The sequence below is a fragment of the Hydra vulgaris genome, chromosome 12 (assembly GCF_038396675.1).
Source record: "Hydra vulgaris chromosome 12, alternate assembly HydraT2T_AEP".
Taxonomy (NCBI): Eukaryota; Metazoa; Cnidaria; class Hydrozoa; order Anthoathecata; family Hydridae; genus Hydra; species Hydra vulgaris.
This window is the reverse complement of record NC_088931.1, coordinates 56550001-56563876: the sequence shown is the minus strand read 5'-3', so window position 1 is coordinate 56563876 and position 13876 is coordinate 56550001. Positions and strand designations below refer to the sequence as shown.

The window sequence follows — 13876 nt, the reverse complement described above, 5'->3', positions numbered from 1 at the left end:
TTAATGCAACAAAATTGAAACTAAGAAGTGAGTTTAAGTACAAAACTGGCACAAAAGTTTCTGTTATTTAAAATAAAAACCCCATTAAACCTGCTTAGATATATTTATCTGATTAATCTGATGAATGCTTTAGCATTTATTATTAATGGTGATATATTAAAATCAACATACCAGCTTTAAAAAATGGTGCTGAAAAAACAGCTGCCACATATATCCTTTATATAATGGTATAGGATCTTCAAAAGCTAAATGCTATCCCAAGAACATTCAAATGGATGGCTATTCAGTATTCAGATTTTCTAAAACACTCTTAAAAAGCTATATGGTGTACATAGCACAATGCTAAGGAATTAACTAAATTGACGTTTAGATGCTAGGCTGGTTTTGATGGTGCTACAGGATATAGTGTTTACAAACAGGTAAGTTAAAATAAAAATAGTGACGAATGAAGAGTGCCTGTTGATTATTTGCATAGTACCTTTAGAACTCAGTAGGCTTTATAATAATAAAAACGTTGTAATAATATTCATCCAGAATGTGCAGCTAATAAATTAAAAATAAAAAAAATACATTTTTATATAAAAAGATGATAAATAATCTACAGACTTTTTCAAAACGTCTTGGACATATAATAATATCAATAATAGAGTTTCAAATCTATATATTTATTTAAGTTTTCTATGTATTTATCTATATATTTCTAACCTATTTATAATACCGATAATAGAGTTTCAAATCTAGTGATAAATTTTCATCTTTTATGAAGTGCGCATCTTTATTTTTAAAGTTTTTTGCATCAATTTTTTTTTTAAGTTTATTCCACCAGAAGAGTTTGTCATTCAGTTCCACGGTTTTAAGAAGTTATAGGATTTGAAATTTAAAAATTGCAAATTCGCGTTTTTAAAGTTTTATAAAGTTTGTTAAACAATTTTTAGAATTAGCAACTATTTAACTAAAATTTATAATAAAATTAAATATATCTTAATACAAAGTGATTTTTTGGACATATAAAGGGTTTTAGTAAGAAAAAAAAGATCAAAATAATTTTGTCCACCATATGTCTAATATGGTGGACATAATTATTATTGGACTAATAGTTATTGAGAATTTTGTTAAATTATATAGTATTGAACATGGTTATTACTCGAGGTAAGGAGTTTTATTAAATAATGATATTAAATTATTGGTATTGTATTTTTTTTAATTTTTTACATGAAAATTATAAGTTAATATATGTTTATTTGGTAAGCATTTTATATATTCAGTTTGTTAAACAATGGTTTTGAATGTGAGAGACATTTGATAATAATCTAACTGCATGTTCTTGTTTGTTGAATAGTTTTTTTTTTTTTTTGCGCCCAAGACATAATGGTGCTGCACCAAAAAATATTTACATAATTAAAGTAGGAATGAATAAATGAGAAATATGTGTTTCAATCATGTTTCATCTAAGAGAGGTTTCATTTTATAGAGTAAACCAATGTTTTTAGAAATTTATTTTCAATCATTCTTATGTGATCTTTCCAAGCTATGTTTCCATTTAAAATTGAACATTCTTTTTTTACAATGGGATTACTGATAAGTGGTTTTAGTTGTGTTCATTATCTTCAAATGCAGTTAGAAACATATTTCCAATGAAAAATGTTTCTAATTGTATTTGAAGAAAGATTTTTTTACGGCTTTCGTTGAATGTATTGGTAAGTTCACGATAACTTAACCTCGGATTGGTTATTACTTGACGAAATATAAGACCGATATCGCGCTCTATTGTTTTAGTTTAATTTTCCTGATCCTGCGTGACGTTAGATGCCGCCTGTTTTTTTAAATGTTTTCAGACGATTTCTGATGCAGTTCTTTAAAATTTTAAATCTTTTTACTATTTTATTGTTACTAATCGTGAAGCAATTTTTCATTTAATTATGGAACCATTCTTTAATACGTTTTATTTGCCACTTTATTGCATAGCTTATTGCTTTTCAACCCACTTCTGTGTATCTTAACGTTTAGATCTTATCAAAATATTTTAGAAGGCTTTAAATGTTACTGCTCATCGTAAGCAGTTTTATGCATCCCTTTTGACAAAAAGTAAAACTAAAATATAAATTAATAAAGTAATAATGAATAACAGTCGGGTAGAGAAGAAAGTAGAACTGAAATCAATTTAAAAATTTGTACGGCTACTATTTTTTTTTTTGAAACAAGTATTACTTCGTTTCTATTTTTAAACACAGAGTGTTTACTGAAAACAGGGCCGGCGCAAACACGTTTTTTTTTTTTGAGGGGCGGGGGGGGGGAGGGGGGTGAGTCAAAAAAATTGCCGACTAATTTTTCTTTATTATTATTATATATAATCATTTTAGTATAGTTGATTACTAAAGTAACCAAAAATAAGCACTATTTTATTAATATAAAAATTCTTATTTATAAAAAAATGACATCTTTTGAAGACTTTTTTTTCAACGGGTTTAGAAATATCCTAGTAAACATTTATTCTCCGTTGTTTTACTAACGCCCACCTTTCAACAACCCTTTTTAAATCAACTTTGTCCAACATATCTTTATTAGTATTAAGAAGCATCACATTTTGAAGTCGATCAGCGTGCATTGTGGATCTTAAATAGTTTTTATCAATTTTAGTTTGCTAAATATTCGTTCATTTGATGATGTACTTATGGGTGCTGTTAACATTAATCTTAACATTTTATTTATAGTTGGCAAGATTTTTTTGTGCATTTCTGATACATTAAAAATATCTGATAAAATGGAAATGTCTTTACAATGATGAACCAACACTAAAAATTCATAATAAATTCCTTCATAATCAGTTTAGCAACATAAGTGCATCGACTATGTTAAGATCTTTAGCTTCAAAACTTTCAAAACTAGTACTTTTATCTAAATTTAGATCAGTTGACATATCTACTAGAGTATTTATAATTGATTCTAATGAAGCCCATACAGATTTTATCGATTCAGCTCAAGCTGTCTATCTTGTTTTAGATAAATTACGGAGCTGTAAATAATTTTCAATCAATGATAAACGTTTTTGTAAATCTCCATATCTCTTTGTACTGGAAGAGAAAAAAACAAACAATTGTTCTAACACAGAAAAAAAATCTCCAACTATAACACTGGCATCACAGCTATGCTCGAGAAATGTATTAATTCTATGGGCCTAGCAAGGTATAAATGGAATTGAGCAACCAAGAAGATCAGATAATTTTTGTTGTGTTCCATTTATTTTGCCAGACATACTACTAGCAAAATCATATGACTGAAAAACAAGATTTTGTGTAGATAATTCATTTTTAGTAATAACAGTTTGAATTAATTCTGCAGCGCCTTGTCCAGTTTTGTCTACAGCTTTAACTATTTCTAATAGTCTTTCTAATACCTCTCCATAATTATCAACATACCGAATACAAACTGATAGCTGGTCTCGATGTGAAATATCTGGAGTAGTATCTGCCATAAATGAATACATATCTGCCTGTTTTATTTTGGCAATAAGTTTTGCTTTTACTTCAGCACTTAACAAGTCTATAAACTCATTTTGCGATTCATGAGAAAGATAAGTCATATCTTTTCGTAATGCTTTCTCGTCAAACCATTTTTTAATTACAAAATTTTGTCTTGATAACAATAATAGAATTTGCTTAAAATTGCTATTTTCTTCATTTTCATCCCCCCTAAAAGTTAAGCCCTGTCTGGCAAGAGTACGAGTTACATCAAACAATATAGTTATTACTTCTTGAATTTCCTTTTCTCTGTTAAGCCTATTTATAATGCAGTCAATATGGTTAGAACTATTTTAAAAATTGCTGAAATTAAGTAATGCTAATTTATGCGTATTTGACAAATAGTGCTGAAGAAGCTTACCAGGTTTCTTGAAACCTCTACCTTTCATTTTATGCCAAGCACGAACACCTGTTTCTGTCCAAGCAGGCTTAAGATAAGTTTTGTTTGGACCATTTGGAAACAAAGAGCAAATAAAACAGCATCTTTGATTAAACGATATTCTAAGTGTGGATATTCTTTATACCACAAAGAACTAAACTAGCGTTGCTTTCCATGCAAATTATCTGTATTATTCGGAAATTTAGCTAGTTTAGGTTGATTTGGGCATAAACCTAATAGATACTTCATTTGAGATGAAGATTTTACAATAGTTTGCTTACCAGGATCATGCTCAATAAAAAAATCTGCATTCCCATTAATTTCCTCATGAGAAGGTGATACTAAAGCACTCAAAACTTGTTTGCTTATAGCTATATATTTTTCAGATTCTTTTTTTATTGAGGATACTATAAGAGATGTAGAAACTAAAAATAAAATTGGATTTGGATAACTTTCTGTTTTAAGCTTTGTCAAAAGTAAGTTACATTCCTGGAAATTATTTATAGGTGATTCAAGCATTCCAGCGCAAGCAACCCAATCATAAGCACAATTGTCACCTGCAACCATAAAAAAATAACTATTTAAATAAAAAAAATACCAACTATATTTCATTAAATATTAAATAAGTTACCCGATTACAATACAACAATATATATGAGAAATATTAGAATAAAATATATTCTATTATAATTATTATTTTCACATTTTACATGCTGCATTTTGCAATTTGTTGGTATTTTTCATTATTTTATGAAATACTATATCAAAGCCAAATACTTAAGTTCTTAATTAATAAAAAGCTTACCTGAGTTATCATTAATAACATAACATAGATACATAACATAAATCTTACCTGAGTTATCATTAATAATCTCAGAATATGTAGCTTCTTTAATAACATTATCAACAGTTTGAATACTTTCAGTAGTGCTTAGGCCTGTCATGATTGGCTCAACAGAGTTCTAAATAAGTTCAAAATATTTTTTTAGTAACATATCAAAATAAAATTTTATTGATATTTTGTAAAATGTTTTTATATTGTACACATAACTCTATCTTACATTAAAATTCACCAAATGGTCTATTGTAGCTGAAAAGGTTGGTTTTAGTGCTGCTGATAGTAAATTTGTATCAGTATCTGAAGCAACAGTGTTATTCCTTATTTTCTAAATAAAAGAAACACAAAAAAAACAACCTATAATTTTTTAAATTATAATTTATAATATATTCAAACAAACTCACTTAGTCTATGTCATACTCTGATTTTGATGATTCCGGTGCATTTTGTAAAGGAGTTGAAGATAAGTTTTCCAGGTTTGATGAACTCTCAAATGAAGATAAACTAGCTTTACTTGTTTATTATTAATTTATAAAAACCTGCCTATTATTGCCTATTATTAATTTAAAAAACAAGCTATTATGTTTTCAATGTTAATTATGCTGTCATATATTTTTTGATTATATTTCGAATTAATTACCTGTTATATGGTTTTTTATGTGATAACATTCTTATTTGAAGCAGCAACAAAAGGATTATTTGGGACACCAAAGTGTTTAGTTTTCACTTTTTCACCGCCATGTTGTTTCAATTTGTGTTTTCTTTTATAATCATCGTCAAATACGCTATCGCACTTAAGACACACCAACTTTGTTCTCTTTCTTTTTTTGTGTTTATTTACATTCATTGTAACTTGCAACAAAATAAATATACCTTTTATAAAAGAGAAAACGATCATAAAAATATTTTACCAACCGGTAGCCGACAATAAATCATATATAGCTGACCTACTTTCTACAATCGAAACGGGATTATGATTAACTCTTAAGACTTTTAAAAGTACGATTAACTTTTAAAACTTAAAATTGTAACTCTTAAAAGTTAATTGTAATAGTTTTAAAAAACTTAAAAATGTTGTAAAAAATTGAAAGTAAATATTTTAAAATGTAATCGCAAAAATTAAATCAGTCTGCATTGCCGATTAAGGTCACTGAATCCGTTTTGTGCCGACTAAGATTCAGTGTTTGAGGGGAGGGGGGGAGGAAGGGTGTCCCACCCATCCACCCATCCACCTATGCACCCCCCTATCGCCGGCCCTGACTGAAAACAATTATTTTTGGTAAGAATATGCAGATTTTATAAGTTGTCAAATTTGGTTTTTGATTTATTAATCTAATAAACGTCTGAACGTCTGAAAAAGTATGAGATTCTAAACTTTTGTACAAAACTTTCATAACCAGATTTACATTATAAAGTTATTTTAAATATATTTATTTTTAATATTTAAACATTATATATTTACATCATAATTTAACTCATTATATAAAATAACTCTAAATAATAAATATAATAATTTATAATATGGTGATAAACTATTTATATTTTCAAAAATGTTTAATAAAGTTTTGTTTCTCAAAAACAAATTGCATACTTTACATAATATCACGTAAACAAATTTATTTATTTTGAAAATTCAGCTGATATTAAACAAGAACTGCGTTTCTTTATGCGTTCCTGAATATCTGTTTGATTATGGTCGTAATATTCGCTATTGTGCTTTAAATTTATGCCGAGGTGCTTAAAAAAAACTCTCTTAAAGCACTTTAATTTTTGATAAGACAAACTATTAAGGGTGTTAACAGTTGGGCGTAGACTGATTAATACAGACATAACAAGCGTAGAGTATTTGGAGAATAAATAAATTGACGGATAACGATGGTTTAAAATATTGCATAAAGAAGCATTTAAAATGCATACTGTTATAAAAATGTGAATGCCAAATAGAAAAATTGAAGTTTTCCTAACAGGCATGTGTTCACCTGAAAAAGAGTTTTTAAAGTTTTGAAAACTAAATTTTCGTTTTGTAATTGGCGCCATATTGGTTTGAATAGATTTCAAAAGTGTTCTTAACCGTTCTCTGTGACTTGTAGCTGTGCATCGGAGCTTTATTTCTAAGGTTACGGTTAAAACTGAAAGGACAAATAGGATTGCGGAAAAACAGATAATTGAATTGGTGGAGATGTACATCATAAACACTTTATCGCTCATCAACAACACTTTATTGTTTATCATTAATGCTTTTTGACTTAAAATAAAACTTTTATTTGTGCTATTTTGTTGGTCGGTGAGAGATGTAATCAAATATAACGAGGTAAACATCCATAATAAAAATAAAACTACAAATAACCTGCTTCTGTTTAGCACGTTCTTGTAGGTAAACGTAAAATTGACTACAATGTAACGATTTGCAGCAATCAATGTCTGATAGGCATACGAAAGAAGAACCAAATAAAGTGCTATTTGAGCTAAGTAATACCGACATTGAACTGACCTGCAAAATAAATAAACTACACTAGAGCATGCAAACAGTAAATCCACCATCATAATATTTAACATCATTTTTCCATCTCTTGTCCTCCATTGTTTTAAGGTGAAGTATATTATCAACGTAGTAACTGATAACAATATTGAAATCATGTAAGTATACAACGTTAAATCGATGATGTAGTGATCGCTCATTTTTAACTTCTTCTACAAAGAATAATTAATCTTTAAAAAAAGATGCTTGAAGTCAAATTAATTATAAAAAATTTAAAAATAATTATATTTTGTATATTAGGATGTTTAAACAGAGTTAAAATGTAAATAAAAATATTTTAAAAATTTGTCTGTATTATCGAGTTTGCAGTATATTTTAAAAATTTGTCTGTATTATCGAGTTTGCAGTATATTTTAAAATAGCTCAAAATGAAAGTATATTATAAATAAAATGAATAAACCCAAAACTCAAACATATAATATGGGTTTAATAAAATTCGACTAAAAAAAAATCCGACAAAAACGACAAATCTTTACGTTAAATAAATCAGAAAAATAAATATTCTTTTCTCGTGAAAAAAACTTTCTTGGAAGAACCTTGAATGATTTAGGACCGTTTGAAAATAAAAACAAATAACACAATGTTTAAATTTCTAGTAAAAAAACAACACAATTAAAGCGGTTTTTAAAATGAAAAAAGGAATATATAACACGTAATACTTCGCAACGGTTACGCATATATAAAAAAAATAAAAAAAAATAGCAGGTGTAGTTCCGTTTAACTTTGCTATTAAGTTTGTAAAACATTCAGTTGCAAGACGATTTACATCAAATTCATTTTCATTATAATAAAAGCAACTACTAAATAAAGTTATTGTAATTTAAACATTTTAAACGGTTGCTGGGTTTATTTAAGTCAAACAGAATAAGTTAACGTTTTCTTTTAAGATTTACAAAGTTATTTGAAGTTCAGTTTCACAAGTCATTTTACAATAAACTGTGTTTTTAATAAAAGCTGATAAACTTGAACTAAAACACAATGAATAGCAAAGCTCAAGCAGGAGGTTGCTTATTGTAAACAGTATGTCTACATGAACACTAATTACGCGCAATGCTATCTTTATTTACGTTTTATTTAGACTTCATTGAATCTAAATAAAACGTAACCAAAATAACAATACAGACAACTATAAATAAAAAAAGTATGACAGCCTATGTCTTATATAAATATATATACACTTATATAATACATATATATACTTATAAAATACATATATATACTTATATAATACATACATACATTTATATATATATTTATATATATGTATATATATATATATATATATATATATATATATATATATATAAATGTTTGTACACATACATATTTATACACATACATATTTTATACATATACGTATGTATGTGTGTATGTATATACATATATAGTGTATATACATACATTCATGTATATATATACATGTATATATAGACATACACAGCTTGTTTTTCATTAAAGATAATTTTTACTTAAAATGAACTAAATGTGTCTATATTTTAAAAAGTAACAGTCTGTAGACAGTTTTACTCAATAACAGCATTTACAGCTTCCAACAAAAACAACATTTTGTTGTCTCTGATTTTAAAAATTAGGGAAAAATAAGTTAAATCAAACGTCTAAAGTTTATTTACGCCTGTGGTTTATTCAATTCATTTTGCATTTGTTAAGTGAAAACTTTTGTTTTAATTTATGACGCAAACAAACAAAACAAAACAAAAAAAGGAAAATAAACTCCAATTGTAATTGCGCTACCTTAAGAGCGCTATTTTTTTTTCATTTAGAAATTTTTTTTGAGCGCCAAAGTTTGTTACCAATACCCTCCCCCATTTTTTAACGACTCAATAAAATCCACAAATCTTTCCGTTATTGTCACTTGTTGTATTTGCACGTGTGAATATGTCTGGCAAGTACGTGATGGTATTGCTTTTTCTGTAGTTTGTTGAGTAATCTCAACAAATCACAGCAAAGATTATAAATAGAACTACGTTCTATATATAATCTTTTATATTTAGAACGTAGTTCCATACATAAAAGATATTGTTTGTTCTTGAACACATTGAAATGTGTTCAAGAACAAACAAATTACAAAAGAACAAAATGAAATAGAAATCTTTGCGTCATGAGCATCAAAGTCCTTTAAAAGTGTGTCTTTACAAGCATGTACCATTTTTTTCATAGAATACTAAAGTTCAAGTTATTGAAAGTACCTCCTTGATAAAACCAATAATACAAAGTATTATTGGTTTTATCAAGGAGGTATAGTAGAATGGAGGGAGAACGAAGCCAAAAATCGTTTAAAATCACAGTACAGTCTTTGTTGTATAATTATTCCAGCGGCAAATCAAAAATTTTGAAGTCTAGTTTGTAACCTTTGTAAATTGTGATCAAAATTGATTATTCTCTTAAAAGTTGACTGGATAAATTTTTGTAATTGTAACAAAAACCATGATCTACGTAAAGTAATCGTTTTTTGAATACCTCCATACTAGGTATAAATATTAAAGTTTTAATCTCAACTACTTGGTTGAACCTTCTCTTTTGCTTCGCCGTTTAGCTATAGATTTGTCACGTTCTTAAAGAAAGTTTTTTTTGGCAAGAACCCTATTACATCTCTCCAGGATTTTATTTTGTGTTGTAGTATTTTTTCTGGATTTAAAAATAAATTGCTATATTCTAAATATAGAGATATAAAATACCTTTTTGTAAATCCGGAAAAAAAATACTACCCATTTTTTTCAAGACATAACCTAGAAATTTATTATTAGTCGTTCAAAAAGCACAACATAAAAAAATAACAACAAACTAACTTTAACTATTGTTTACGATTTTTTAAACTTCTATCTTTTATTTGCAATGCTTTAATTGCTTATGATGTTGGTAAACAATACCATTGGTTAATTTTTTTAAAAAGTGGAATGCAATTGGTTTGCTTTAAATAATGATAATTACGAAAACTGTTACTACACGACTGTTCCTTGAGAAATCACGTATTTTAACATCGTTCTCCCTCCAATTTATTATACCTCCTTGGTTTAATCAACTTTTTGAAAAAAGTAACCTTCAATGACTCTTGATTACTCGCTATCACTCGCAAAGATCGCCTTCAATAACCTTTAAGACAAGAGATTATTCGCTAGTTCTCATACAAATCTCAAAAAAACTAAAATTTCATAGATTTCAGAAATAATAATGGATTTAAATAAAGATTTCCTAATATATATTCAAAAAATATAACATTTTAAAATTAAACTTGATATGGTCATTTTTTCAATGACACTTTGTAGCAATACTTTTTTTCAGGATGTTTTTGATAAAGATGGTTATAAATTTTAAATTTTTAAATAAAATTTTAGTTCTTTTGAGATCCTTTTGAGGGTTGATAAAACTTCAGAGAAAAAAAAAAGATAAATGGGAACCAGCGGGTAATCAAGGACCATTAGGGGTGACCACTACCTGCATTTACTATTACTTTTTTAACTATCTTTTTCGAAATGAAGATAAAACCACTGGCTTTTTAGCAGTATAATTTAATCAAGAAAGGTTTCCTATAAATGAGATTGAATCAGTCTAGATCACTCCTTTTTTTCAAAAATAAAAATAAAAACATTTTTGGGTTTAGTTTTATGCAAGTAATTTATCAATAATCAATTATATTTTTAGATTACTCACTGTAAATATTTAAAAATCAATTAATAAATTTGTCATGAATATTTTTTATAAAAAACGCAAAATTTTTGGATGCTTCACGTAATGCTCTTGAGAAAAAAAATTTTATTACCAGAGTGAAATATGTATATACAAAATAATAACTTTTTATTAATACGTATACAAATCTTTTTTTTTTTTATCGTATCGACAAGAAGAAACCTATTGTTACGGCAACTTTACTACATCATGCAAAAACATATTAGATTATGGTATTTTTGCTATTAAGATACAAGTTTGTTGTTTTGTAAACAACTTGATCAAAGTAGAATAAGACTAATAGCGAATCAATAAATTTTGTTATGTTTTATTTGTTATTGTCTTACATATTTTAGGAAGGATGACCAGAATACATTTTTTATCAATCAATTTCACTTGATATGAACTCTGGTATTGTGATCTATCCTCCTCCGGCTGATTGCCATATAGAGGCCACATTACCAAAGCCCGCAAAAACAAGTTCAACTCCTTAAGGAGCGTCATAACCCGCTTTACGGACCAAGAGTAAAGTGAGTTTGGGAAGAACGAAGATATATTAGAATGAAAGACAGAAGAAGTCGTGTTAGAAAGATAGCATAGAGAAAGCGGACAGGAAATTGCACTCGACGTTAGAAGGTGCAATACGTACTGTTAACTAGGTCACCTAATTAAAGTATGCAGGTTCTTTAACTAGGCTAAAAAGCTCGATTTATTAACAAATGTCTTGACAACGCATTGTTAAATATCATAATTCTTTCTAAAGACTAAAAAGTAGAAAATAAAATATAGCAAAAACATTTCCTAAAAAAATATGATCTTTTTTGTACTAAAAAGTGGAAAATAAAACTTTTTAATTTAAATTTAATAGTTCAGTAAACTAAAGATTGACAGGTATGTTTCTATATAAATCTTCTGCAGAATTGTCCATCTTTTGTTTACTGAACTATTAAATTTAAATTAAAAAGTTTATTTTCCACTTTTTAGTACAAAAAAGATTATATTTTTTAGCAAATGTTTTTGCTTTATTTTATTTATTTTTGAAGCACAATAAAAAAAGTTAATTTTGATATATTTAGACAATAATCACTTCTAGGTTAAAAAGTGTTTTATATTTAGACAATATTCACTTCTAGGTTAAAAAGCGTTTTATGGTCAGAATAGGTAAAGAAGCTAATAATATCTAAAATATATATTTAGTGCATAAATCAGGCATTGTGTGAAAATAAAATGTCAAAAGTGAAATATTTAAAAAACAATTGCGAAAATGACAACTAACATTTACAAATATGTTATGGTTATATATAAATAAAACCAATAAAATATGGTTACTTAAAAATAAAGCCAATAGAAACTTTAAAAAGTTAATCTTTACTTCTACCTGTTACAAGACTACATAACTCTCAAAGTTTTGCACGAGAACTCGTATTGGTTGGTATAAACTCATATGCACCTTTTTTTTTTTTTTTGGGGGGGGGGGTAATTCTAATAGTATATGTATTCCTTATAGTAAAAGAACTTAAATATGCGGAAAAAATGAAAATAAAACTATTGATTTGCTAGATGTGTTAAATAAACACTTCAATTTCATTAAAAATTAAAAGTTACAGATAAATTTATTTTAGCTTTAAAAGTTATATGTAAAATATGTAGTTAATTCACTTTTTTATGACAATAAAAAATCTTGATAAAATCGGATGATCTGCATAAAATGTTGTTGAAGATACGAGAAAGTAAATGCAAAACATTTGCTCAAATAACTTTTTCAAATAAGTAAAAAAAGCTCATCAAAATTTGTTGACAAACTAAATTGTTAAATATAATGGAAACATTACTGAAAGAATATATATACAGAGCCTTCCCGTACGGTGGGGGGCGTCCCACCCCCTACCCCCAAAGCCAATATATATGCATTTGAGTTGACAATTTTTGAAGGATAGTTGGCAAATTTCAAATATCAAGGACCTTTTTTATATACCAAACCCCCCTCCCCATTATAGACCTCTTCGGGACGGCTCTATATATATATATATATATATATATATATATATATATATATATATATATATATATATATATATATATATATATATATATATATATATATATATATATATATATATTTATATATATATATATATATACATATATATATACATATATATGTATATATACATATATATGTATATATATATATATATATATATATATATATATATATATATATATATATATATATATATATATATATATATATATATATATATATATATATATATATATATATATACTGTGGCGTAGGAAGGTTTTTAAATGTTTGAAATCACCAACTTTTAGACAAAGAGAATATTCCAAATATTTTTACGTTTATATGTTTGACAAAAAGATTCTTCACACAAAAAAATTACTGTGATAGGAGAATGGGAATGTTTATCCATTTTTTTTAACCATAAAATTAAAAAAATTACAAAGTTATTTATAATTTTACAAAACTAGGTTCATTGTTACTCGTATAGTTAAAAACTAGTCATTAGAGTGACACCTTAACAAAATAAACAAATAAAGCAAAAAAAGTAATACAGATAGCGACCAAAATAAAATAAAACAAAATAAGAAGAAGAACAATAATACTTAAAAATGCAAGACAAATAACACAAAAGAAGGGAAAAAGTGAATAAACTGACAAGAGATAATAACAAATAAATGAGATAGCACAACGTTTGACAATCAGAAGGATGATAGAAAAGAAAAAAGAAAACGAAAGGATATTTTTAAATATTATGATGAGACAAAAAATAAGAAATAACTTTAATAATAGCATCAAACATAAAAAGCTACAATAATAAAAATAATTAGCAACAAGAACACACAAAAAAATGCACGTCAACATAAACAATACACAAATGTACACGTCAATATAA

General features: G+C 26.7%; 1 protein-coding gene and 1 long non-coding RNA gene across 3 annotated transcripts in view; both read right to left on the bottom strand.

Annotated features, from left to right (window-relative positions):
* Positions 1-2325: 2325 nt before the first annotated feature.
* On the bottom strand, positions 2326-5590 carry LOC136088851 (uncharacterized). Of its 2 annotated transcripts, XM_065813799.1 has the most exons (5): positions 5376-5590; positions 5140-5221; positions 4959-5063; positions 4751-4859; positions 2326-4454 (listed from the first exon to the last, which is right to left on the bottom strand). In XM_065813799.1, exons 4-5 carry the CDS (start codon positions 4839-4841, stop codon positions 4057-4059), a joined length of 489 nt encoding a protein of 162 aa, XP_065669871.1. In that variant the 5' UTR covers positions 4842-4859; positions 4959-5063; positions 5140-5221; positions 5376-5590; the 3' UTR covers positions 2326-4056. The 2 variants fall into 2 exon arrangements, with proteins under 2 accessions (XP_065669871.1, XP_065669872.1); XM_065813800.1 differs by lacking the exon at positions 5376-5590 and having other exon boundaries at positions 3921-4454; positions 4971-5063; positions 5140-5252.
* Positions 5591-6083: 493 nt separating this feature from the next.
* The window catches only part of LOC136088850 (uncharacterized), a 10264-nt gene continuing 2471 nt past the window's right edge, over positions 6084-13876 (bottom strand). Inside the window, exon 3 of the long non-coding RNA XR_010642551.1 lies at positions 6084-7426. This is a non-coding gene — a long non-coding RNA (uncharacterized LOC136088850). The remainder of the gene's footprint in view (positions 7427-13876) is intronic.